A 27,325-nucleotide genomic window follows, 5' to 3' on the forward strand; every position below is an offset into this window, starting at 1 on the left:
TTTACTTTTTAACTGACAGATATTTCACAACATTTAGTGTCAATATCACCAGTAATATTTGGGCAGAAAAATCACCCAGTAGCCAATAACCTGCTTATGGATTCATGGTTTTACTACTATTAAGTGGCATTAAACTTGATTTCATGTAATTTGCATCAGTTTGCTTATGTGTCAAAATTAACATAGTATTGTGTCTTAAGAGTGAATCAGCTTAATGAACAGCCAGCTCAGCTTGCATTCACTTGTGCTCCCAACTGCTTAACATTCAGCAGCCGCAGCCTGTCGCCCTCTCTGTTTCCCTGCCAGCTGAAGAATGGAAATGAAAGGACAGTGTTGCCCTGGGAAGGAATCAGACAAAGTGTCACATGGAGCCACTGCAAATGGAAATTCCTTTTGTTCATTTTTTTTTTTCTGAGAAGCTTCAGTCTAAGTGCAAAATGAATATGTGCCTATATATCAACTTGGAAAGCTATTTTAGCAACAGCTTTATATGTTAGCAGTGGCATTACCTGCTTGATCAGGTAGACAAGAGATTCCCATGAAAAGGTAAATTGCAAAAGTGACTTGTTTTTCATGACCAGTAACTCTTGCCAGTTTTAGCAACTTCATCTAAAGTGTATAAATACAGAAGTGAAGTCTGAGAGCGTGCTGCTGGCTATGTCCTTTGGGCCCTCCACAAGGGAGTGTGACTCAATCACACACTGCCCAAAGCCAACCTTTTGTACAGGGTCCATGAAGTCCCTGGGAGGATTGTTTGTGGGCAGATGGCTTTAAAAGTTCATGGGGGCAGGGTTGTTGGGTGGTTGTTTTTTTTTCTGGAAAAGAGTTGATATAAAAGGGAGGCTTTGGCAGGAATCACTGGACTGTGAGCAAAAAACCACCAGATGCATCCTGCCAGGTCAGGCATGAAATGTAGGTGACAGAACTAATTGTAGGTGTCACCAGGGGAACGTAGTAGGAAATGCAGGATGGCAGCAGCCCTTCTCCCTTTGGGAGTGCACAAATGACAACGTAGAGCTTTATCCTTTCCTGTTATCTATCAGTGGGGGGCTGGTTTGAATCACAATGCCCAAGGAGATGGGTGGAGAACTTAATGTCTGCAAAATAAGGGGTTTATTTAAAAGAAATAGTTGCAAATACCTAGAGAAGCAAGTGAAGGTAGTAATTCTGTTTGCGTGTTTGTGACCAGCTAAGTAGCAGCTGCTGTGCTGTTAGGGACAAAGCTGTGGGCTCTGCTGTTACAACAGTACTTTCTTGGGCCTCTTGCATCCAAATTCCAATGTGTGGCTAGGTCCCAGCTGAAGTTGCTCAGATACAAACACATAATTGAATGCTGGGCCTTGATTGTGTGCCATCGGGGATACCACTGTGACAGGGAGAAGGCAGCTAACTAGAGGTAGACCTGGTTTGCTCTAAATTCAAACTGGTGCTGTTTAGTTCTGTTAGGATCTCTCAGATAGCCTGAGTAAAGTAGGACAATAACACAAAAGCTGTTTCTTTACACTAGTGCAGTTTTGCAGCATGTAGTTATAGATTCTTATGAAGATTCTCCTTCACATGCATATTCAGTCAAGCAAATGTTGGGATTTATGATTCATCAATACGGAGATGACAAAGCTATCCTCTTGTTTTGTTGCCAGAAAGGAAATGTCAGGACCAATCAGAACATGGCAAAAATCTTGGACTGTCTTAAAACTGGACAGGCATGACCAACAGAAAACACAGGAAAAAACCTTGTGTTAGTCAGTGACTGAGTAAATGATCTAGATTTTTTTTCTCTTTTAAAAAAATTTTTTAGTCTCAAATTCTTCATTTTGAAAACATTAGCAGAAGAGAGAATTGCTTGCTATTGTCAGAAAACCAGTAGAGTTTGCAGCCCACCTCAAAGGTTGTTTCTTCTCCCAAATCCTTTGTACATAGTGAATTTTTCCAGCTTCATTACAGAAGACTCTGGAATAGTTGGGTAGTTTTCACTGCTTCGCTGTTTCATTCCTACTTTCTCCAAAATTAACTGTTTTCAGTCATGGGATACAGCTGTATCTTGACTCCTCAACAGACTTCATTCATAGCAGTACAGGGCAGCTACTGCACATACATATAACCATGTATTTGCACCAGTGCTGCCTCTTCAGATGGCAGTCCAGTAGGATTAAAGTTAATACAAAGTTCAGTTACTCCTGATTTTGGCCTGGGGATATATTACAGATTTCTATTCTTCTATGTAGCAGACTTTTATAATATCCATTGTAGGGTTTAGGGTGTTGAGCTGTATCACAGTGGTCAAAAGTCTTTTCTTTTAATAATCATAATAACCTTTAACACTTCCTATGGGATTACTCCTTCAATCTCAGTATTGTACAAATGTAAATCGCATGGATACCACAATAATGATGAGGTAGGATTTCAAATACCTAATTACATGATTTAGTCCAATGTCCTGCAAAACAATTACAATTTTTCCCTGTGCTGCTCTGTAAAAACTGAGTCACAGAACAATTGTTTCTCAAATGTCTTAGGATGTGCCTCATGGTGAGTACTTTGTTTTAAGCACCCAGTTGAAAGAGGCATTTTTAAGGCTCGGAGTACTCCCAGTGAAGTTGCTGGGTGTTCTTCATCCATAAAAACTCAGGCCAAGTGTCCAAGGCTGGCATCTAAAAGCAGATTCACCACCAGTGAGTGTTCCTACAAAATAGAAACCACACTGTCTGTCCTGGCTTTGATGTTACACAGTCAAGTGGGCAGAAGTTTTCATAGGATGTAAGAGATGTTACTGCCCTGGTCTCCTTTGAACCATATCTTCCTGTGTCCTTTAGATGTCCTCTACACTTAGCAGGCTAGCCTTGTTAGGACCGTGAATATGTGGTTTCCTTATGCCTGATAATAGCTCTTTTGGCAGAGCTTGTGGATTCTGGAAATGGTTTTTAAAGGCTTGCTGAATACATTAGCACAGTGAACACATCCCAGCAGCAAGACTTTAAGAAGTAATGGTGTTTTCTTCCCTTTTAGTGGTTTTACATTTGTAACAATTACAGCTACCATCCACCTCAAACCCCAGTCTGAGTGCTCAGGAAACATTTGCACACCCATAGAAACAGAGAGCCATTTCCACAGAACTGTTAATCTAATTTGTTTATAACCAGAAACTGAACAGGCAAGTTAGGTATCCTTTCAGTCCTTCAGGATGTGAGACACTCTACAGTTCCAGTGAAATCAGCAGAAGCTGAGGACGTTCGAAGGCCATGGGTATCCTTTTGTCCCCCCATGGCATGTCGCATTAGCCAATACTTATACTTCCTTACAACACCCAGTCCTCCTTGGATCTGTGGTTATTGCTGCTTGACTTGCAGGTCTCTTCATGAAATTAAAGTCTTCAGAGGGCAGCTGCATTTTGGGGAAAAGATTGAAGAGAGGGACTGAATTCCTCATTAATTGCTTTAATCATAAGATAGGGTAACTTTCCCCAGATATGTCAGAAGTAGTAGTTTCTTCAATGAATATATCCCTCCCTGAGTTGCTGGATTTCTAGTCTTTTGAGTCTATCATCTTCTTTGGTACTAAGTGATTTTTTTTTTCTTCTTTCCATCAATACAAAGTTTTCTTTACTGTGCTGTCTGCTAGGCAAAATGTGACACCAAGGTAATCTGCATAAAGTGAGTTGTACTGATGAACTTTCCTCGGGTTAAAAGGAAGGACCAGTAGAGGCTGTATGTACACCAATGCAAAGATGAGTTAGACTTACCATGAAGATGAATTATCATGTACTTGTTTGAATGGCTTGGACTATCTGATCATCTGCACCCATCTCTGGAAGTACAAGAAGTGAACCAAATACAGAACTCGTATAGCCCACTTAAAAATATATTGCTCTGTTCAGTGTCAGTTTATAGGCATTTGAGTCTGTGACTTACACTGGCATAAGAGTCATCCTTTGTTTGCTGACGTACATAGAGATGTAAGAAGAAACACAGATGTTGTAACTCAGATTTTCTATTTGGTTGTGGATATCTGCTGGTTTGTAAAGGGATAATAAATAGAGCTTAAATAACAGGTTTGATCACAGTTCAGAACTGCCCTAAGAATCTGACAAAAAATACAGCTGGGGTAGGCACATGTCAAATAAAAACAAGATGTTCACAGGAGAAATGGTCTGCTGCTGATGCTGAGTTTCAACAAAAGATATGAATAATCGTTCTCTTCAAAGGCTGCTGTAAACAATTCTACTTTGTATTGTCAAGATCCTTCTAGAAAGCAGACTGAGGCTCATGGGAACTATGCCCTGTTTCTTTTTCTTTCTCTTCCTAGTTTTATTATAACTGCTGTCTAAGATATTGATAAAATAATGGAAGAAAAGAATAAACTAAGAAGCAGCAACCATTAAAGCTCTTGAGCTGTTTGGTATGAGATGAGGTAATCCAGAGACTCACAGAAGTACTAAACTATAACAAAGTAATAGCAGTGCTGAGGATCCTTTTAGAAATAAGGAGTCAAGCAGGATGTTACTACAACACAAACCTCCTGCTCTCTTGCCTTGCCACTCAGCCTCTTAGTGAAGGGATCAGACAGTTCAAGCGGCTGAATGCTCCAAGAGTTTTAAGGACAAGGCAGATAAATTCCCTCTCGTGAACCAGAGGGTGAGAATAGAATCATATGGTTCTATTCTAGACATGCTTTAGGCTGGGGAAATGTGATGAAACAAAGCTTCACCATGAAGCTGAGACTTCTGTCTGTTCTTCTGAACTGATCTTTGGTAATTATTCTTGTTTACAGCCTCTGGCCTCTCCTCTTCTCCATCTACCCCAACACAAGTGACCAAGCAGCCCACGTTTCCTCTTGAATCCTATAAACATGAGCCTGAAAGACTAGAAACACGGATTCACTGTTCTTCACCTCTGGATACAGGGCAGAGATTTTCTTTGCTTCCATCTCAAAGTGCAGCCAAGCCTCCCATCATGACACCAGCTCCCTGTGCTACCTCAAAACCAGTAAGTAAAGCATGTGTCCAGTTTTCCACTGGGAAATTGACAGGGTTGTGTGCTAACTGGTTTTTGTATTACAACTGATAGGCTGCAGTGTGTGTCCATACTGGGGAACAGAACAAAAGCAGTGTCATGGGCCTTTTACTTCAGACTTGTCTCAGTTTTCATCGTAGTCTGCTAGCAAAGCACTGGGAATCCAAAGGTGGCAGCCAAACAGCAACTGATTTTTGCACTAATCTCAGCTGAGTTTTGCAGTGGTTATAGATCCCAGCATATGCTGCTGACATGCCACTTTAAAGAAGGATACTGTTTTATTTAGGATTCCCTTTTATCTCTCTGGGGAATTGCTGATGAGAGAACTAGCAGCCAAGGAAAAGAGATCAAAAAGAAATTCGCAGTGTGAGCAGCAGGAGTTCAGCGTTCTTGCTGCCTCTGGAGTTTGAGATGACTGGGACTGCTGGTGGCTAACGGCAGTAGTTGCTATCGCACATCCTGCTGCAGCTCAGGGAGCAGGGGAAGGGCAGCACCACCAGGGTATTTATCCAGCCCCACACAGCAGAGGTGTTTAAATTTCCTAAGAGTGGTTTCTTCAGCTCCTGGGAATGCATGAGGTCCAGCCTCTGATACTTTCCACCACCACATCCACACTGCCTGCCCTTGTCCTCCTCCCCTCTCTCTTGGCCTGCCTGAGTCTGAGAGGCTTGGCTTTGCTTTTCTCCCCTCCTCTGCTTTTTTGTTCCTTTCTTTTGTTCTTGGGTGTGAATTCCTTTGTGTTAACTGTGTCTTTCCATTAACCTTTCTTCTGTTTCTTGTAACTAGCAGACTGTGATGTGTCACCACAGTTAACTACCTGCATCTGTCTTTCCCAGCCCTTCTTTTTTTTTTCCCCCTCAGAATACAAAGCCTTTGACACTTTCTGTATATAGAGGTCTAGATCTATAAAGGACATGAAGCTCCATGAGGTCTGTTCCCTGTTGAATGACTATGAGCTCTTACTTAAAAGCAGGAAGTTCCCTCCCACTTGCCCATGGGAAAGCTGTTCCAGGATCTGAACACACTAACACAGCAGTCCCCAAACCCTTTGGGTTTTGTCAGGTACCTCTGCAGCAGCAGCTGTTGTTGTTCTGGAAGCATTCAGGTACGGAATCAGTATTCACATACTGCTTTCAAGTTGTTCAGACACATTCAGTAAAACACATGCCCTGTTTTGGGGACCCCTTCTGTGATTGTTAGGAAGTCTCTAATTTTCAACCTAATTTTTTCCTTGGACTGGTTATGACCATTTGCTCTTATAATGAATAGCTATTTTCCTTCATTGTTTGTTACATCCTGTTGTACCTGTACCCAACCTTTGTTTTGCTATATTAAGCAAGCCAAACTCTCCCTACAAAATATAGACTCTCTGTTCTCCTGCTATGAAAAAGTAAATAATTTGAGTATTAAATAAAATTAAACCTACATTTATAGTCAGGCAACTCCAGCAGTAACTTTTCTCCAGCCAATTTGCTGCCTTTCCATGTAAGCAGTAGTCTTGGAAAACTTAAATTATGAAACTCAAAAGCTTTCAGGACACACAAATATTTTTGGTAAGTTTCAGTCATATTATTTGCATATGAATGTGTTTATTATGCAGCTACAGAGGCGTCTTCTGTACCTGTTAGAATAGAAATGGGGAAACAGCATAATCTTAGCCCATTCCAGTGCCTGAAAGACTGAAAAGTTTGTTTTGTTCTTAATCATTTGCTGATTCAGACAAAATGAACTCAAGTAGAAGATGCCAGGATAAAGAGAGAATTTTCTGCAATTATTTATCAGCTGTTATGGTTGTACACTGCTGAGTCTGGATGGAAACTCAGTGTGTTGGACTTAATTATCTCCTGTTCAGAAGATGCAGAAATATATATATATATGAAATACACAGGATGTGCAGCACCTGATTATCTTTGCTTTGTATCCTCTCTACTTGTATCTAGCTGAGGACAGCGAGTGTGCAAGTCTGCTAGTGAACCATTAGTTTCTGCAGAAGGGCAGGAATCTGAGGCTGATAGGTGTTCACTCAGGACTGTTGTGTCTTTCAGTCACTGTTATTTACCTGGCATTCCTTTACAGGTATGGCAGCAGTGGGCTGCCATTCTTGATATATTTATCTTTGATTTATTCTCAGCTATGTGTTAACAAATACCAGCTTTCACAATGCACATGCTGTAAATGGATCTCTTAAAGGCAAACTCAATTTCTTGTTTGCTTAGATCGCTATTTCTTGGCACAACAATTAAAAATATCTTAAAAACACACCATAAATGGTTTCATAGTGGCCATACTGTTAAATCAGTTTAATGGCAGGGAAGCTTGTATGTTAACTCTGAAATGAGAGGTTGACCCTTATCTACATCTGTCAACTTAAATCTCATTTGTTTATGACATTGTTTGGCTAGTGATGATGATGTGTGAGATCCCAGAACTGTTATGATTGCTAGATGTACTGCAGTAGCAAAGAGGAACCCTTGGACCCAGACCTGCAATTATTATCAAAAACCCTGGTGGACAGCAGAAAACAGGAAGGTGCAGTATCAGGACTCAGAACTAATCTTAGCCCATTTTTATAATTACCTGCATCTGAAGCTGATTGTGTTCTTACTTTTTATTGTCTGAGACTACAGTGCAGAGTGGTTACTTCTGCTCAGTAAGGGAAGCATGCAAGAAAGAATAAAAATATTTATTTCCTGGCAGATGTAATCACAGCCTTTCATGGTTTAGGTGCATTTAGAAGAGTGTGTATTTTGATGGGATTTTTTTAAGCCTGGGATTTTGGGCAAGGGGAAAAAAAAAGTGGAAGACAGCTTCTGACAGGGAAGTCCTTCAGTAGGTATCATCTCAACATAGTATACAAACCTAAGCAATTAACCTCATGCTAAATGGATGTCTGGGATAATCACTAAGGTCTGGATTTATCCCACCTAACTTTAGAAACCTATCTGAGCAGCTTAAGTTTGGAGTATAGTAGCTCTAGTTCTCTCTGTATGCCAGAGAGAGGCAGTTGCAGGAGGTGAATCAGTTCTTCAGTGGGTTGGACAGCCTTTTGCACCCATTATCAAGGGAATGACTCTGAGTATTGCATTTCTAACTGAGGCACTTCTGTTAGGTGCCCAAAGCTAGATGTGATGAGGCCATGACAGCTCTGCAGCAGCTTTTACAGGCTTTCCTCTGGGTGGGCACGTGTTGCTAGTGGCTGAGTTAAAATATTACAATCAGAAGTTCAGCTGATAAGAGATCAAAGCTCCACTAAAAGCTTACTGTGCACTGCATTAAATAGGGAAGGAGCAATTTGGTTTTTTCACAGTATGGTTCATGACTCTGTACTTTGGCCATGTGTTGTTTGGACTGTGTAACCTTCAGGCAATAAGTGGCAAAAGATAACACCTCTCTAATGTGACATTACTGACCATGAAAGGAATGTGGAGAGGCTGCAAACTAATGCTTGGCCCATATTTTAAAGAGGAATGGACCTTTTTGAGCTTAATGTGGTTCTATCATTCTCATTTCACTCTTTCTTCTTTCACTGATGCATAAGGTCCTGTGAAAATAGTGGTATTCCCTGTCTCCTGTGAACTCAAGCACTTTCATGGTACATCATTTCCTGGCTTTTAAGGGCTTCCCTTTTCTCAGCATGAGAGGAGACCAGGCCAGGTAGCTCCAAACTGAGGAACTGCCTTCAAACTCGCTTTTAGTGAAAAACAGGGTTGAGGCTTCCTCTGCTCAGAACTGACAAAGGCAGAACGTGCCTTTGAAACGGCACTTCCCATGTGATTTTGTAGTTAACCACTGCTCTCTAAATAACTTCTGAGCCAAGGAATTTCCCAGAATGTCTCAAAAAGAGGCTGTGTCAGACAGGAGGTAAACTAAGACTTAACAGGACTTGCTCACACAAGCCTAGACTAAAACTGCAGATACAGCACACTGGAGGCATTGAGAGTATCTGGTCTGTATTCATTTTACACAGCCCAAGCTGCTCCAGCAAATGGAAGAGGAGAGATGTAACATACAGCTGGGACTCTTCCAGTCACAGACGAAAACAAGATGGTTTCTGTAGCTACCTGCTTGTTAAAAAGTAGCACTTCCCTGCAAGGCTATTCATAGCCCAAATGTAGTAAACTCAAACCCGGGGCTGTTAACTTGTTCAGCATGAAAGGCCATTACATCACACCCTGCTGCTGGCAAGCAGCCTGGGAACCAGGATATGTGCAGCAGGTCCTTCAGTTTGCCGCTCTCCAAAAACCCATGGCACTTGTCAGAGTTCCATAAGGTGGCTGACTGATTAAAGAGATTTAGATCTGATGAAAAGTGTTCTTTCATTCTGATGCTGATTTTAAATAAATGAAGGCACAGGCTGGGAGGAAAGGAATCCAGACCACAGATGTACAAGAACTCTGTATTTCAGCATTCATGTGATAGAAAGCAATATATTAGTGTCAAGACATTACTGTGATTCAGCTTTGATTCAGCACAGTAAAGGGATCACAGAAATTAGAGCCAGAAAAGCTATCATCTACCCGTGAGGAAAGCTCTTGCAGTGCTGTTGTGTCCAAACCAGTTTTAAGTGCCTTAATACTAGCTCTCATTTTTGGAGATGATTCTGATCTCTAATAGATCCTGTGGCCTGTAAGAAGCATCACTGTATAAACACTTCTCCTTAATGAAATTGTTGCTCTCCACCTGCGAGTGTTTCTAATTAAAATTGGGATATATTTGTGCAGCAGTTGGCATGTAACTGATTACTTGCAAAGCTAGTAAAGGAATAACTTTTTGATGAACTATGTAACAATGACCTAAAATATTCATGGGAAAATGTTTTGAGCCCACCTAGTGTGCCTTCAGTCACCTTTGACAGAGCATAGCTCCACTGAATTGAATGTAGGCTCACAGGAGAGTTAATTGATATGGTTGGAGGGTCCATAGTGAGATTGAGTGGGACTGAATATTAAATAAATAGAAAGCTTCAACCATACCACACCACTATTTTTTGACTGGTTTGGGTTTTGTTTGTGTTTTAATTACAGCTTCCATTTTATTAATATTCTGACTTCCCACTTTTTCCCTATTAGCTGGGGGTGTGTGTGTTTGTATCACACTTGGTGTTTTCCTTCCCTCTTAGTATTTGAAATATACAAGTATCTTGCTATCAATTTTCTACTGGTTAATTTATCTTTTTTTTTAATGCTATTTACTTGGTTTAGAAGAAAACCAGTCATACCTCCTGAAACATCACTTTCCTAATGGGTTTGTATTCTGGTTGCAGTGTTCAGATTCATGGCAATCAGCCTTAGGATGCAGAGAAATTGTAGTGCACAAAGATGGGGGTTTTTTTTCTGCCCTGAGGAAATGTGTGTCTGCCAGCTTGTGGCTTTTTCTGCAGCCATAGAGATAATTTAATCAGCTGTCTATGGATTCACTCAGCAGAGAACTTATTTTGATGGCATAAAGTCCTGCAATTCCTGTTCCTCCTAGTCCTAGATCAAAAGGAGAAAGGCCAGGTGGAAAGGATGAATCACCAGAATGCTGAATTCAATCAATTCCCAGCTGCTTTGACAGCTCTCATAAAGCTCTAAGTAGCTAAGGCAATTAAAACTAGAGCATTTATGTCTTTAAGATGCACATTGGTACCAAAATCATGACCCCAGTAGCCTGAAGACAGAGTTAGTGGCTTAAAGATCTGGCCTCGTGTGTCTATATAAATAGATATCTTGTGAATAAGTAACATGCCAAAGGGGGGTGCTTTGAGACTGACAGCCTGGGCTTACCCATAGAAATAAGACATGCCATGAGAAATCAGTTCAGAATTTTATACTTTGTAATTTACAGAGCCACCTGTTATTTGACTAGATTGAAACTTCTCGTAAGAGTAAGCTCTGATGGCAATTAGAAGCTAGGTATGTAATGTAAAGCTGCAATTTAATACAGGATTGCTGACAGTTTCTTACTTGGAACACAAGTTATTTACCATCTAGGCTATTTATTCACAAAGCAGTAGGGATTACAGATCAAAGTCTTTCTGTGAGAATAGAGGAGAGACACACAGTTCTGAATATGTTCTGTTGCATCATGCCTGCTGATGTATTGGACTAGAAGGAAAACACAGCTAAGAACAAGGAACCTCTATGAATTGCTCACCATCCTCATCTCCCCTAGCCCCATTTTGTCTGTGGTGTATTTTTAGACACACTGTCTTTAATGGCAACAGAGCCTTAAAGAATGTAAAAAGCTCATTGATACCAGAAGGAAATGGACTGCTTAAAGCAGTGATGCTTTTTTCTCACTTCCCCACAGCACTCCACTGACAGGATGAAATACTGTTGAAATTGGGAGAAATAAAGGGACCATCACAAACAACACTCACTTCTGTACAGCTTCCTTCTCCTAGCTTCCATATTTTTATAGTGTCCCTACCTGCTTGTGCATGAGGAGAGCAACACAGCTCTTTAAAAACACAGCTTGTGTCTGCACTTTTTTCTTTCAAGATTACGATCAAGCAAGTTTGGCCATTTGAAAGTCAGCTGCATGGGCTGCTGACTCAGAAGAGGACTAGATACCATCTTGGCAACAGCTTGGAAAAATGTTTCCATTGTGCTGGTGAAATGAATGCAAAATATTTATTCTCTGAGCTTGTTCACAACAGCATTCTCAGCTGGAACTGCGGGTGGGGCCGTGTGGAAGACATTTGTAGGAAGACAATAATGGTTTGTACAGTGCCCAAGGTATGAAATCCTAGGATTAAGAAAGGACAAGGCTCCTACCATATGGGGCTTATACCAGTGGAGTAATCAACAGAATAGAAGAAAAAAGGTAATAGAGGAAGAGGCTTGACGAAAGAAGGGGAGGGAGCCAAACTCGAGAGGGGAGGTTTTAGCTTAGTCTTTAAGCATGCTTTGTTGCAATGAATTACCGGTGATAAGGTTAGTACCCTAGTTAGGCTTTTGACTTTATCTGTCTCACTTTTTTTTACTTACAACTCCACAAGCCACGGAATCTGTGGTATGTAGAAAGTCATCTTCCTTGTACCTCAGAACAAAAAGTTACTAATTGCTGTTTTGTGGTATGTGAGCACAAGCAGAAAAATAAACATGCTTCTTGCCCCGAGGACCTTATTGTCCAAGAGCCTGATCTAGCAAAACAGGCCAGGCAAATTCTAAAACTGTAAGAAAGCATTGGCTTAAACAGGATTGTTCCTATGCACTACTACCAGTACATGCTTGCAGGAGAGACTGGAAGTGTAGCCATAACAGCTCGCAACAACAGGAGGCACTGAACAAAGGTAACCTGAAGGTTACAGCACTGAGTTTGGGTTAGGGTTGCTCTGAATCTCAGGTGCTGTTTTGGTTTTGTTAATATCAGTGTGATGATGGCCTTCATCCAGAAAAGCACTTAAATGTGTGCTTCATTGTCAGTGCACTGGTAATTCTGTCGGAGTCAACAGTACTAGGACACTCGATGTGCATGCCAACTGACTTTGGATGAGGGTCTTTGTACAATTTTGACTATTAAAACACTCACAAATGACTAACACAAGTACTGAAAATGAGACAGGAAGCTGATGGACAGAGAGAGGATGGAAAAAACGAGTTGTGGAAAACATTAAAAGAGCTCAGGAATCAGAAATGAGCTCTTGGTGACAATGGAAAATAGCTAATCAGAGTGGCAGGGAGAGCAACAGCTGCAAGATTGCTATCTGCCTGCTGGTGTGTTTGGCCTTTCAAGCTTTTGGTGTTGAGATTGTATTTACTTGGAAACACTGGTGGTGTATACTACCTCTAGATCCAGCTCCCTTCATAAATGGAAACAGCCATTGATTAAGGTATGGCTTATGAGAGAAGTCAACAGATTCCTCACCTACTGCTTTCCCTTAAACATGCTGGCAACCACACAGAAGCACTTCCAGACCTACCTGTGGCACAGAGGCACAGAATGCTACCAAAGCTGACTTGTTACTGAGCACTGTGAGGAACAGTTTCCACGGAAAGTGGGAAACTATTTAACTATAGATTCAGTTTGCATCTAAGCTTACATGCTTGAGAACCCAGTGTTTGCCATATCCGCACTGTAATCACCCACTGCCTGTGACTACACATTGGTATCCACATCTCCGCAAGGGCTGCAGTAACACGAGCATGGTGGCAAGCCTGCTGGAGGTGTATCCCTGGCTCTTACTGTGGAGCTGATTTCAATTTTTTTTCTGTTCTAGTTCCTGGAACACAGGGAAATAACTTGCCAGTATTTCCATGTCTCTTTATGATAGTGTTTGTAGTCATAAAACATTTAGCTTTGATACTTGATATGCTTTTTGCTTAGCACAGTCCTTTCTTCAGTCTATCTGGACAGTGTCAAACCATAGAACCAGTACAGAGGATGATCTGTTTTCACCTGCACTGTACCTGAAATGATAGAAGGGTGCAGTTAAGAGTCAGCCCAAAAGGGAAAGCATGCATGAGAGAAGGAAGATATCCATTGTGGGTTGCTGTCATTGCAGTTTCTCTTGTGCATAACAGTAAAAATAAAGCTGCACACAAAAATTAGGTGTGGAGTGATCAGCAGTAGATCTGGGAGTAATTCAGGGGGAAGGTTAAGAGCCTCAAGCTATACAGATCTAGTGCCATCTGAAAACCAGGTTTTTGACCTGAGATTACAGGTCAAATGTAGGCTTTGTGTTGAAGGCAGTTAATTAATATATTGGTTTGTATACATAATAGTAGCTACTCTAAGACTCTGCAAGCTTTTAGTGGGGCCACTGATGGCACTTGTGCTTAGAGTTTGTCATTTGTGGGGTCAGCTTGCTAATGCAAACACCAGCCCTGAGTGCTATGAAGAAGTTCTCCTTAGGTGTTTTAAGTCCTCCTAGAACTGCACTGAAAAATACTCCATTATCTTTGCCTGCCCCTTTGAGACCGCTTTCAAATACTCCTGGAGTCCTGTTGCGTATTGAGATCTCCAGTCATGATAAGCTCTTCAGGAAGTGGCCACTTTGAGTGCAGGTCACTTGCTCCATGTTCAGCCTGCAGTTACCTGCTTTAGTGCCACAAAATGAATTGTTTATTTCAGCCCAGGCCTATGTGAATTTCTTGAAGAGGTTTTGTTGTTGTGGGTGATTCAGCACTAAGCTGAAGGCTGTTTCTACTTTCAGTAAACCACCCTTGTCATGCTGACCTGCATCATCCTGCTAACGGCTTGGCTCAGATCTGCTTCCAGCCTTTCAGAACAGCTGATCATCATGAAAATTACATTTTAATGATAGGCTACTAGAGTTTGGCAGTTCACACAAGCCTGAAGTGTGGCATCAATTAACTTCAGGCTTTATTGGGCAAAAGATGTCTCATTTTAAATTTCAGAATTACCATCACTGAAAGCTGCTGCAGTAAGTGCTTGCAAAGTGATGTCACTATCTGTGACTAAGGCTTTGAAATACAACACTAAGATGGAGAAAGTGGAATCTTGTACAGTAAATGTGTTTATTTAAATCAGATTTGGCTCAGAGTATTTTTTTTAATTGTTATTCTGTGGCCTCTGTTGTACAGATTACTCATCGGTACTCTGGCCTCAATCCAGCTAAAGTACTTAAGTAAGTGCTTAACTTTAACTAACACAAATAATTCTGTATTCAGTGCCAGAGAATGACGACCCATGTCAATGTGGGCTCACATTTACTCCTCTTTTCCACCAACTTCAAATTACCTGTTGTTTACCAGTAGCATTGCTGTACTGTTATTTGGTGGTGTGTGTTTGTTTTTAATGTACATTTGTCACAATAAAATATCTACTGTAATAATGCTTAATACCTGATTACTCCAGCGATAATTTTCCCTTGCCCTTATCCATGCCCCTCAGTATGGTAAGAGGCAAGTCCCATTGCAAAGAGACTTTAAGGAGCACTCCAGCATATGTGTGCAAACAGCTTAAGTATATCTTATCAAGCATATATGATAACAAACATTTAAGACAAGAACACTTAAATACTCTGCAATAGACTAAAATGAAGAGTAGCATCCCTGTGTTTGCAGAATCAGGTAGCACGTTGTAACATCAGTGCTCAATAAGATCAGGTTTGTTTCTCTCAAATACTTCACTTTTCTGTCCTTTCAAACCCAAAGTTCTAAATTTAGATGCTGGGTTGTTTAATAATGTGCAACACTGATAAAATTAAGACTCCACCTGTATTCTGCATGAGTGATCTGAGAAATAAATATTGGCCACAAAGGCTTATGTCTCTGATATTTGTGACTCAAAGCTCTGCCTTGGCTGAGTTGCAGAGTGATACAGCTAGAGATAGCAGTTATATAAACAAATCCTGCTTCTTCTCCACTTCTCTTATAAGAATTTAGCTGAGGTTCTCAACTATTCCTTGGTCTTTTACTTCCTTTGAAGTTTACTTCTCAGAAGTGCTTAACTCTTCTGTCACTGGTACACTGTCACTTGTTTTTTCCCCTCTCAAAGTGGGGTGCTGTAGGAGACGTGGTGTAGAAGGCAGATTCTTTGTTTATGGTGCTAGATCAAAGGAACTTCTGCAAACCTCTCATGTTTCTCAGTTAAACCAGTGACAGAATTCACAAAGATTAAAGCCATGAATTCATTTCCATACAGAAATTTTTAGGAAGGGCTCTCCACTAAAAATGTGAAATTGCTCTGCACATTCAGTTCACATGTCTTCAGGGGAAACAGATTTCAACACTCACTACTGTTAATTGCAGGGAAGACTCAGTATAAATGCAAGCTAGCCATTTCATCATCTTCCCCAGTGCTGCATGCACTCCTATAGATTTGTTTTGGTTTTAGGATTCAGCTAACTTTGAGTGTTATGCCATTTGTTACCCATTTAACATGCTAAAGATCCCCAACTGTGACTGCTTATCACTAATAACTCTGTAAAGTGATTAATATTATAGCTACTGCTATGTGGGAGGATGTCTGCAGTGGGAAGCTAGTTACTACTTACAAAATGTAACAGCAATATGTAGTTATTTGGTATTCCCTGCCAAACGAGTGCTTAGGACTACAGAGTGAGTTGTAGTCTGATACTGGGATGAAAAAAAGACCAAAACCCTTGTGGGCTAGAGTTCTTATCCAATGGCAAACTCTGTTTGAAGTGTTTTCAAATGAACTCATTAAAGCCATCTTCAGCTTCACCATAAAGTATTGGAAATATGACAGACCATCAACCCTTACTCCATCACTTTCACACCTTCTGCAGTATAGTTGCGTTGCTAGTTAAGACTACAGACAGAGCACCCAACTGACCCCTGTAAGGATACAGTTCATTTTCAATACCAGGTTTTGTGACAGGATATGGTCACTTCGTTCTAAACAAATTTATAATCACTGAGTTGTCACCACCACATGGCTATAGCATTTAATATTTCCAAAGCCCTTAAAGACTAGAGCAATTTTTATTGCATTCCTTCCAGGTACAGACAGAAAAACCTTCAATCCAGTATTTTGTATGAGGTATCCCCTTCCTCACCAGTTTATTTGGCCCTGCAACAGTCATTCTCTAGAATAAATCATAGAAACTACGATTCCTGCACAAATGCTCTGTTTACTGGGAGCTTTTCATGGTAAGGGTACGTGGGGCATGTATCCAAAGCAGTAACAGAGCTCTTCTCTAGGACTGAATGTGCTCTCAGCCACCTGACAGACTCATGGACTGCCCTCTCACTGGCAGCCTTTCACCATGCAGTTACGATTTTTAGATACAGACGGGATCCAAGATGGGATCCTACTTTCAGCCTCACTGATTCTAGGGTTTTCAGCTGTCCTAAACCACTGCCATCAGCTATCACCCTCTATCAGACAACAAGGAGTAGTTTAACTTACAGTTTACCCAGCAGATGAAACCTTTTTTTCCAATAAATTCTGTCTTTTTCCGCTCCATGAACCAGACTAAATTAAACAGAAAAAAATAAGCAGTAAGTGTTTAAAATCAATTTGTACAAACAGATTGCAACAAAATAAGCATATCTGTGACTTGCATTTGGAAAAAAACCTACGTTGTTCATTGACACCTCATCAGAAGAGCTGTTAACTACTTGAGTTGTTTAGAACTGTAATTGTAGTAAGGAGCTCTAGCAAATGGTGGGAAAATTACCATTTGTAGTTTACTCTTGCATTCAGAATGGGTTTGCCTTAATTTGCATTTAGATGGGAATTCCTTCTTGTTGCTCTTCAATCCATTAGGTTTTATAAGGTAAGTAGTGTTGGGGGGTTTTGTTGGTTTTGTTCCCCCCCTCCCTTCTGAAGTACTTTGAAGGGCGTTCAGTGTTACTGCTGTGCAGGTGGCACCCCCAGCATATCGGTATTAAGCCTTCATTGATCAGAATGAGAGAACTGTCAGGAAAAGCTCTGACAAAGGCAGCCCCGAATTTCCTGTAAATGCCCGTTTCTAAATAAAGCACAGGTAACATCTTTGTTGCAATGCTTGAATAGGTCTGTTCCGTGCAGTCTTGTGATTTGCAGCATTTCTTTTTTTAGGTTGTTCTATTCCTACCCAGTCATCAAAGACTAATGCTAATGTGTAATCTTTACTATTGTTCACTATTTGCTTTAGACTTCTTCTAATTTAGAATAAGGCTAATTGGGGGGGGGTAAAGCAAATTTACATTTGTATTAGATCGTTAATAAATTGGCTGTTGTACAAAACAAAGACTTGTCATTGAACTATATAAAACTAAATCTATTTTTCTAAAAATTGGACAAAAATAGAAACAAAAGAAAACAGATGTGGAAAGGACATTATAAATTCATTTTCTCCATAGGACGTTCAACTATATGTAACTAGTTCCCAACAAATGAGGTTTTTAAACCCTGTTCCTAAAAACCTCCTGTGTGCGCAATGTAGTTTTTTTCAGCAAAGTGTGTTGGCACTTCCCTGTTGATGAGCTCAGAAAGTTCTCCCAAAATCCAGCCTAAGACTTCTTTGGTAAAGGCTAAGCAGATAATATCCCATATGGACCCAGAATATAGTGTATCACTTACTTTCTTTCAAAATCACATTATATCTGGGGACCATTGTTTTATTTTCCTTCACTCTTTGTTTGTTTTCTAGACTAACAAATATGAAGGGTTTTGAGTCCTTCGTCACAGGTTATGTTTTCTGATCATTGCTATTTTTTTTTTTCACTCCTTTGGTTCATTCTTGAGTTTGATCCCCAAAACTGAATGCATTATCCCAGCTAGCATCTAACCAGGGAATGTGTAACACAGATTCTCCATGTCTTACCTATAACACATTTGTGTATAATGTAATATTTTCCCCCCAGGAATCTGACATAGTTGCCTGACATTTATTTTCATTCTCAGGTTTTTTCCTTGCATGACAGCTGCAAGCTGATCCTTTCCCATTTTACTTTTGCATTTGATTATTGTGCTCTACTTACCTGTATCAAAGTGCATCCTGCTTTTCAAAGCACTGCAGCAGTTCTCAAGATTATTTTAAGTTTTCAGGCTATCCCTAAAAGAGCAGCATCTCTTAGTACTAATTTGAAAATGCAATCAGGTTATTAATTATTCCTTCATCATCAGTGAAAACACTGAATGATTAGAACACAGACCTCTGTGGAACCCTCTCTTCCTTCTGAATATTCTTGTAACCTTCAGCAGCCATTTAATCTAGACTATCTGCCTTGTTTGCATGACTGTTATGAAGATAGTGTCAAAAGTCCTCTTAACTTGTGCTGCATCTGCTTACCGCAAGACTTCTTCCTTGTTATTACAATGATCTCTGAAGTCTTTTCCAACCTTGTTGATTCTGTGACTCTGATTGGCATGGCATTGTTCACACACATTGGCTATTACTGATGATGTTTCTTTTCTCTAACTACTTAAAACGGGCGTATTTGTTTTCTTATCCATCTTGGAATCAAAGTGACACTCAGTAGTTTATAGGTTCTTGGTTCACTCCCACTCCCTTTCCTTACAGACAACTGTTTGAAGCAGAAACTGACCAAATGGGGATGCAGGGATCCAGTCAGTACAGTGACTGCAGATCATTTTATCCCGAGCAGTTATCTAAAATAGGTTGTGTAAAGGATGTCCTGGAAATGTTTGTTTCTCCACTGGTTGGAGAAGCAGCACCCTGGGGTAACTTGTTCAAAATGGAAAGCTACACAGCAGGTGTCATTCAAAGCATTTTGGTATAGCTGAGGACTGCATTAATAGGTCCCTATCCCAGTGGATGCATCCTGGTAATTCAGGGAGGCAAGATGGCAGGAAAACGACACCAAAATAACCTTCTGATGATGTTAACTGCTGGTCACATCCCTGAACATCCCAGGGATGTTCTTATGAATGTAGTGGGATTCCTTCAGTAGGACACAGGACTAAAAGGACTCTGAGATTATCAGGTAGTTTTATCACATTCATTTTAAATGCAGATATAATTTCCAGGACTGATACTTCTACAGAGGATACCCTTTACCCTAGAAAGTTAAAGAAAACAGGCAGAGAAAAAGTAAGCAGTTACCTATTAAAATTTACATTCGAACCTTCCCAGACATCCTAAACCCTCTTTTGTTTACATCCACCTTTTTATGACTTTTGGTGTTGTATCAACCTTGAGCTGTTTTACTTTGCCTCTTCAAAGATTGCTGCCACTGCAGTATTAAGCTTCTGTATTAGCACTATGTCATAGCTCCCTGGGTTTTGGCATCAGTAACACCCCTGTAAAAACAAAATTGCAACCTGGCAAGGAAGAAATGTTTTCAATCCGTTTTGCATTTATTTCTCTTCTAAATGTTTGTACATAGAATTTATTTCATTTAGTGGCATGTTACTGTCTTGTAACATTGGGTATCTCAAACAGCAAACAATAGCAAACATTTAAACCACAATCTAGACAAATGCCTTGGTTATAGTTACTGGAAACCTGTGGCTGTAGAACAGTCACAACAAACAGATATTGAAATGTTACAATATAATAGTATAATCTTGGTGGGAATTACAGGTGCTTTGAAAGACAGATCTTTTCCATATCTTATACAGTAATCCTTTTGTAAAATGACAGGTAGAGTTTGTAGAGAAAGGCAATACCAAAACCTACTAATTGCTCTAATGCTGTAGTACAAGCAATGAACAAGACAGCGTCTTCACCATTACTTTAAGCTGATTTCAGAGTGGGCTGTTTCCAGGTGTGGCCCCACTGTTACTCCTGCCCTTGGCACTCCTCGTGCCAGTACTGGCTAGTAAAACTGCACAGTGAGTTGGATCAGGAACTGGATAAAGCCCAATCTTTTATTTTAGTTCCTTTGGTTTTCAGCTGCACCAGTTTCCTGTTCTGACTCACTGTGTTGCCTGCAAGCCAAAAGGAGCTAGAATGCAAAGTGAGGAGCAAAATGAACACCATGATCAGCAGCGCTTGTTCCCAAGTCGGTTCAAACAAATTGTGAGGCTGCAGGCAGAGAGAAGGATGGAGTTTCAGCCTTCAGTTCTCTATTTCTGAACAGTATGGATGTTACAACACAGCTATAACGTTTCATTACAGGTGCCTGTTATATATTAAATTACTGCCTTTATACTATCTTGGTCTGGATGTAGATTCTGTCACTGAAAAACCTGGATCTTGCAGTATGCTCTGAGGTTCACAGGGCAGCATAGCTCATTGGATGACACAGGCTTACCCCACTTCTTATAAACATGCCTGTGCTTTGTAGCAGCTGAAATGCAATGCCCACCTTTGAAGTTCAGTGTCACTTCCAGCTACAAACAACCTTGGAGTTGTATTTCCCCATGGCTGATAATTATGGATAGTAAATAGTTGTTAAAAAAAAATAAATTATGAGTGTTATTTCCAATCATCATCATCCTCTTCTTTTCTTTTGGTTAGGGATATTATCTATATCAAAGTACCTGATAAAGAAGATAAATTATTTAGAGCTCTTAAAGATCGCTCCCAGAGACAGTTAAAAGCTTCCAAAGCACATTAATTAGTAGGCTGAAAATATTATAAATTACTATGAACTGCTTTGGTATCTTCTGTGACTGGTCTTCTGAAATCCTGGAAGTCTTTAAAACCTACAACTAGGAATTAAACATTTTTGGATTTTCTTTCACCTTTATGGTGAGAAAGAACTGGATATTAACTTGCTTGACTAAACTTGAAAGTGTTCCTGAGAAAAAGAAGCTGTCACCAGCAGTTAGCTTCCTTGCTTGAAACATCTCTGGACTTGAGAAATCATAGGATCATACAGTGGTTCAGGATGAAACCAGGTTGCTCAAAGCCCCACCCAACTTGGCCTTGTTCCATCCACATAACTTGTTACTTTAAAAGGCTCTCATTCCTGAAAAGGGGAGGGGGGGATTAAATTCTAGTAGCAACTGAGAAAGACTAGCGATTAATAGGTACAGTAGTTAATATCATGCTATGTTCAAAGAATGCAAGCAAAATATGCATTGTTACATAAGGTAATTAGATTTTTTTTCAGGACAAAATTCCTAGTAAAAAGTTCTAAACTACTAAAATGGTGACGTGGTAATGTACATGTTCCAGAAGATCATCCAATGGAAGATTTTTTTTTCAAGTTACATCAGCACCATGAAAAACCTAAGAGACAAAGTAATGAACAGCCCAGTGCTTAACAGTATATTAACATTAAATTTCAACTCCTCAAAGAAATGTTGCTACAGATGTAGTATGTAATGCCAGGTAGGAAAATAGGCTTATATATTAGGGAAAATACTAAGATTTGTGTCACAAACTTGCATTCCCGTGCAATTTTTCCTATTAAAAATGACAGCTAACTTTCTGGTTCCCCATTATTTTTGGCTCTCACATCATAGCTTTAATTCCAATTACTTTCTTACTTTCCTATGTCATGTACACATTACTGCACTGTCCTTGATTCAACCTTCTCTCCTTGAGGGACCTGCTCAAGTTTTGAAGCTTGAGCCCCTCCTTAGGGACCAGTAGATTTCAAATGTTCTCTAATGGCTCCTGTGGACTCCTTTGGCACACTGTGCTGAGTGTCTGCCTACAAAATGTAGTCATGGCCAAAGAACTGATCTGTTTATCTGCCTCTGCAGCATCCCTGTCTGAGCTGGTCCTTCTGTCCTTCCTCAACAGTCTGTGGGGATAGGAAGCCTATCTATAACTTACCACATCTTGCTGTCTAAATAAATCTAAATGGTGAATCCATCTCAAATATTTCCTTATTTCTGTTGATTCTTCTCTAGCCTGGCTTACAAGCTCAGGTGCAATAAATTCCACTCTTCCTAAGCTGGGGTCTTCCATTGTGCAAACTCCATCCTTCATCCACTGTTAACAGCAAGTGGTTTGGGCCGTCAGCATTATGTGCTCAGGTACTTGAGGCGTTTAGCCGCCTGACACCTAGTGCAGTTCAGAACAGCTCTCCAGCCGCTTCTGTCTCTAGTGACAGCACTGGCGGGGCACTCACACTTTTTTTGTTCTGGCTCTTTCAAGATTGATTTTTAAAGTAGGATCATCTAGTCTGATCTGCTGCACAATGTAAACTAGAATGTCATTCACTAATCCCTGGGTCAAGTCCCTCCTAACTTCTTGCCCAGCTGAAGCCCAGGGAGGAGGGTGCGGAGGCCCAGGGCCGCCTCCCTCCTCCTCAGGGACTGCTCCGAGGCTTAGCGACCAGCTTTGATACAGGCGACTTACATGGAAGACGCTGATATTCGAGCTATTCTTGAATTGTCACTTCTCGAACGTTTTAAATGGAAACGAGCGCGTCTGTTCCCAGAGCGGGTATCCCGGGGTGGCGGCTCGGCCCAGTGTGGGAACTCCCTGTCACGCACGGGGGAAACCCCCTCAAGACCCCCTACCCGCAGGGCAGTGGAACCGTCGGCATCCCCGGCGCTGCCTCGCAGGTGAACGTGCGGGACTATACCAACTCCTTCTTGCCGGGGGAGCGGAGAGCTCCCCTCTCCTCCGTCTCCTCTGGCATCGCTCTAGTCTAAAGCAGCCGGGCGAAGACCCGGGCCTGCCGAACAGGCTGCGAAAGGTGGCTGGCCTGGCACAGCCCCTGGGGCAGTGAACCTCTCCCGCCTTCCCTTCCCTGTGGCGCGCGGAAGTGGTAGTTACTTTCCCCTCCCGCCGCCGACCAACGGGCTTGACTGCAGCAAAATGGAACGTACCAATCCCTCTGCCGGAGCGGAGGGGAGCAGGAGTGCGGGAGAGAGCCGCGATGAGGTGTAGCGGGAGTCGCGGTCCTGGCAAGAGGCGTTTGTCCTCCCCGTACGCTGAACAGCCCCTGACGGCTGCTCCCTCCGTGTTGAGGGGAGGCGGCACCTCCAGGAGGCACGGCCGCGGGGAGCCTGGGGGCCGTAGGGTTAATGGGCTGGGCGCAGCCACCGCGAAGGGGGGGAGGAAGGGCGAGTCCTGGTTCCTCCCCCCCCCCGCAGTGTGTTCGGGGTGTGTGTAAGAGGCAGCGCACATCGAGCCGTGCGTGTGTAGGAGGCCGAGGGGCAGCTGCTGCCGCCGCCGCCCGGCCTTAGCGCCGTCCCGCCTTCTTTCCCCTCAGTGCTCGGCGGGAACCGCGCCAGCCGCCCTCTCGGCGGTGCCACTCCCCTCTGCCCGCGCCGGGCTGTGCCGATGCCGCCGCGGGGCCGGTGAGTCCGCGCCTGGATGCTCATCTCCTTCTCCTCTCTTACCTCCCGCAGGCGGCGGCGGCGGCAGCGGCTCCGGCTCCCTCTCAGCTCCCGGCCGCCTCCGAAGGGATGCTGGAGAAACTAGAGCTCGAAGATGAAGGTAAAGAAAAATCAAGGAGGGGGGGGGGGGTCCGGGGGCGAGTCAGTGGACACCCACGCACCCAGCAGTGTCTGGGCAGAGGGATGGGAGCAGGGGGTATCACCTACCTCGGGAAGGTGGTTGCGCCATGCCCGGGACGGCCGCTGTGCTGCCGTCTGCGCTGGCGGTGTCCTTGTGGGGCGAGTCGCAACCTCTGTCCCCCATCCTGTCCTTCTCCTCCTTCTCCGGCCCGGTCGCTTTGCGGTGCTTTTGTCCCGGTGGCTGCAGCCCGGCTCGCACGCCGCCTCCTCGCTGATGGCAGCACATGCTCGCGCCTCCGGGGCCGCAGCCGGCTCGGCGGTGTGAGCTTTTCCTTTGCAGTTCTAATCAGCCAGGGTCCCTGGCGCTCAGGGGAAGGCAACCTTCATGGCATTCCCTCCTCCTCCTTCTTGTAAAACACTCGTTCTCCTCGAATACGTCCGCGATACCAAATATAGACTTTGAGAGCGAGGCGCGGGCAATGATGGAAGGCTTTTTCAACTCAAGCTTCTACTCCTTATGGATGTTCATACATCCGCTTCAAGAGCACAACTGTAAACTAAATTTTCCGTATGTGGCTGCCCCTTTGAGTTGTTCTTTCGCTATCCTGTTAAGAGCTGCAGTTTTAATGGAGTATACTCTTCTTGATAGGGAACTCCTGGCAGGTTTTTTTTTATCTTGCCAAGTACTAAACCGTGATGGTGGAGAAGCATGACTGTTTTTTTTTTCTGGAACTTGCACAAAGCATTGGTCTACCTCTGCAAGATCCGTATATCTTGAGCTTTCATTTTCAGGAAGGATCAGATTAGTGGATGCAAATGCGAATGCATAGCTATTCTCTATCCTCAGCAATTGTGAAGTGGCTAAGACTTTCATGGGATGTGTTTTTCTCTAGTTGGTAACTGCCATTGTGAAATATAGGACAAATATTTCAGGAAAACTTTGAAAATAGTAGGCTGAGTCATTCTGTGAAAAGAAATACCTAAGCCAGTATGCTAATAAGCTAGCTTCTTGGTTACTAGCGTGCTCTCTGCAGTTGTGGGACTGGTCTGAAAAAGTAACACCTTTTATTTTAAGCCTTCTGTATGTGACAAAAGGAAGCTCTTAGTAGTTGGGCTTAACAATTATTTTTTTAGGAGTCCAGACAGAGTTTGAATTGCAATGAAATGAAATACTTTTGCCTTTGTGAATCGTAAACATGACTAAACGTGAATATTTGGTGCAAGGGATTTGTTGCTAACTTGTAGCTTTTTCTCCCTCACATTGTTTTAACTGTTCTTGGGTAGGCCTTCATTTTATCCTTATGGAGAGTTAGAAAATTAACGACTTAAGTATTTCTTTTCACATAAAACCAGATAGGAGATCCTAAAACCTGCTGAATCACTAATATTTAAAATAGCTTTTAAAATGGCTTAACTGTCTTATACATCTAGGTATCTGAAAGGCACATTGGTTAAAAAACCCACCAAATTCAATTTTGCAATGCCTTTGCAGTTTTAACAGTGTAGTATAGTATTGTTTAGAGGCTTTTGATTGGGTTGAATATGTGTATCTTACTGCAAGCTTAGTAATTTTAAAAAAGGTTTGTTTCCTAGTTTTCAAGCCTCTGTTTTTCTTTGAAAACCAAGGCTTTGTCTGTGGGACTCAAGCTGTGGGTGAGAGCAGTTCAGGCATGTGTCAAAAGATAATGCCCAATAACAAACCTCTGACCAGTTTGAAGTAGTGTGTGAGTTATGGATAGAAGCATTTGCCTTACTTGGCCTTTCAGGCCTAATGAAAACTTAGTTTTATGCCTAATTTTAAAGCCAAGTGGAAAGGATGTAGAATGCCATATTCAAGAAAGTAAGACGCAAGTAAAATGAAGAGTGCAAGTGTTGGGCTGAAACTTAACTGTCTAGAATGCTGCTTCTGTATGAGGAGGCCTATAGAAGGAGAATCAAAGATTGAGATGCAGATGGAAATGACGCAGCTTAGTTGCACTACGTGTTTTATGACCTAAATTTTTTGCACTAGTTGCCCTGGTTGTATTTATGCTAACTCTGGAGGTGGTAGAGTAAAAGGACATCTGCCTTTTTTTGTTGTTGGATGGCAAGTAGCAAGTGCTCAGAAGTTGAGAAAGGTACTTGAAATCTTTGTAGTATTTCACTAAGTTCTAAGTGGCTATAGCCACACTGTAACTGACAATCTTTGGTCAATTTCTGTCTCTCTGATGACACCTAAAATTGTGAGTTAAATGAGAAGTTTGCAACTGCTTTCCTCACTGCCTTGACTTTTGAGTATTTGCTCATGCTAGCTTTCCAGCTCCTGTATCCATCAACAGTTGCTAACTATCTTGTGTATCGAATTATGCTGTGGTTTTCTTGAAACAGAGAGCTTAATAAAAAGAGCTGAAAAATGAGGGCTTAATGTGTGCTCTGAATGCCATCCGGTATGTTGAAATGGATTTTTGTTTGTCACTCCTCTCTCATTCTCAAGTGAGACTGTGAAAGCACAAAAGGCATTCATTTAATTTGGATTCTAATTAAAAAGGTTAAGTTGAAAAAATGGTACTAGCAAGATTTATAGTCTAAGTAGTACTGTAATGAATTATTCAGTTTAGCCTGATTATGTGATTTCTAAATAAAATGACACTGTCAGCTGAAGAACAATTTTTTTTCATTAGATGCATTATAGACAATGTGTACAAACTCTTCTGTGCATAATTAGTGTGGATGGTATAAAACATGAGCTCATTGTCACAGAAGTGCTGAACATCTTTTTGGTTTAAAATGTCTTACCTCATATACCTGGCTGGATTCTCCAGCATCAGTGCAGTCCTGTGTTGGTGAGTCACGGGTTCTGTCTAGCATTGGTGTAACAGTACTGTTTTTTATGTGTAAAAGCAGATCTTGGTAGCATGCTGTTAAACCACATTGTCTGTGCTGCAGCTGAAATAGGACAGGCTGATTATGTGGAGAAGGACTAGATAGGCCAATGGGTATTTGATTTAGGACTTCCTATAGAACCTTTTTCCCCAGCAGTGATCAGCGCAGGAAAAGGAGATGCTCTGTTTAAAAAAACAAACGGAAAACTTAATAGAGTAAAATATTCTGAATGCATGCTGCTCAGTATTCCTTGGATGGGAATGACTTACCCATGACTCTGCATAAAGTATGAAAGCTCCCTGTGGATGGTTTTAGCCCAAACTAGATGAGAGACCTGCCATGAATGTATGTAAATGATCAAACCCCAGTTATCTTCATACATGCTGTGGGTTTTCTTGTTTGGCTCTGTTTGTGCAACCATGTTTCTTTTTTAAGGTTGGTTTTCTTCTGATCAGTTGCAGGTTTTCTTTTCTGGAGGATATGATGAGCTTAGAAAGGAACAAGGAGAAATAATTTTGAAGGTCTAATATCAAGAAGGGTTTTCATTAACAATTTACACTTACTAGCTTTAATGTGATAAACTGGAATTCCAGAAGTGGTTGTGTTCCAACAGCTACCTATATTGGGAGAGGAGGAAGTAGATGAGAGTAGCAAAGGAGTAGCAGGGGCATGCCTGTCAATTGTATTGATTTAACTGATGTAGTTTTAAGATGTTATTTTGG

At 41.6% G+C, this 27,325-nt stretch overlaps 1 protein-coding gene across 4 annotated transcripts in view; it reads left to right on the top strand.

Moving 5' to 3' along the window:
- The window catches only part of PRKAG2 (protein kinase AMP-activated non-catalytic subunit gamma 2), a 185,101-nt gene that overhangs the window by 122,666 nt on the left and 35,110 nt on the right, over positions 1 to 27,325 (top strand). For all 4 annotated transcript variants that reach the window (XM_054171407.1, XM_054171409.1, XM_054171408.1 and 1 more), the window contains 2 exons: positions 4,768 to 4,982; positions 23,634 to 23,721. In XM_054171407.1, coding sequence (XP_054027382.1) covers positions 4,768 to 4,982; positions 23,634 to 23,721 — 303 coding nt within the window. The remainder of the gene's footprint in view (positions 1 to 4,767; positions 4,983 to 23,633; positions 23,722 to 27,325) is intronic.

Source organism: Dryobates pubescens, chromosome 21, assembly GCF_014839835.1.
Source record: "Dryobates pubescens isolate bDryPub1 chromosome 21, bDryPub1.pri, whole genome shotgun sequence".
Taxonomy (NCBI): domain Eukaryota; kingdom Metazoa; phylum Chordata; class Aves; order Piciformes; family Picidae; genus Dryobates; species Dryobates pubescens.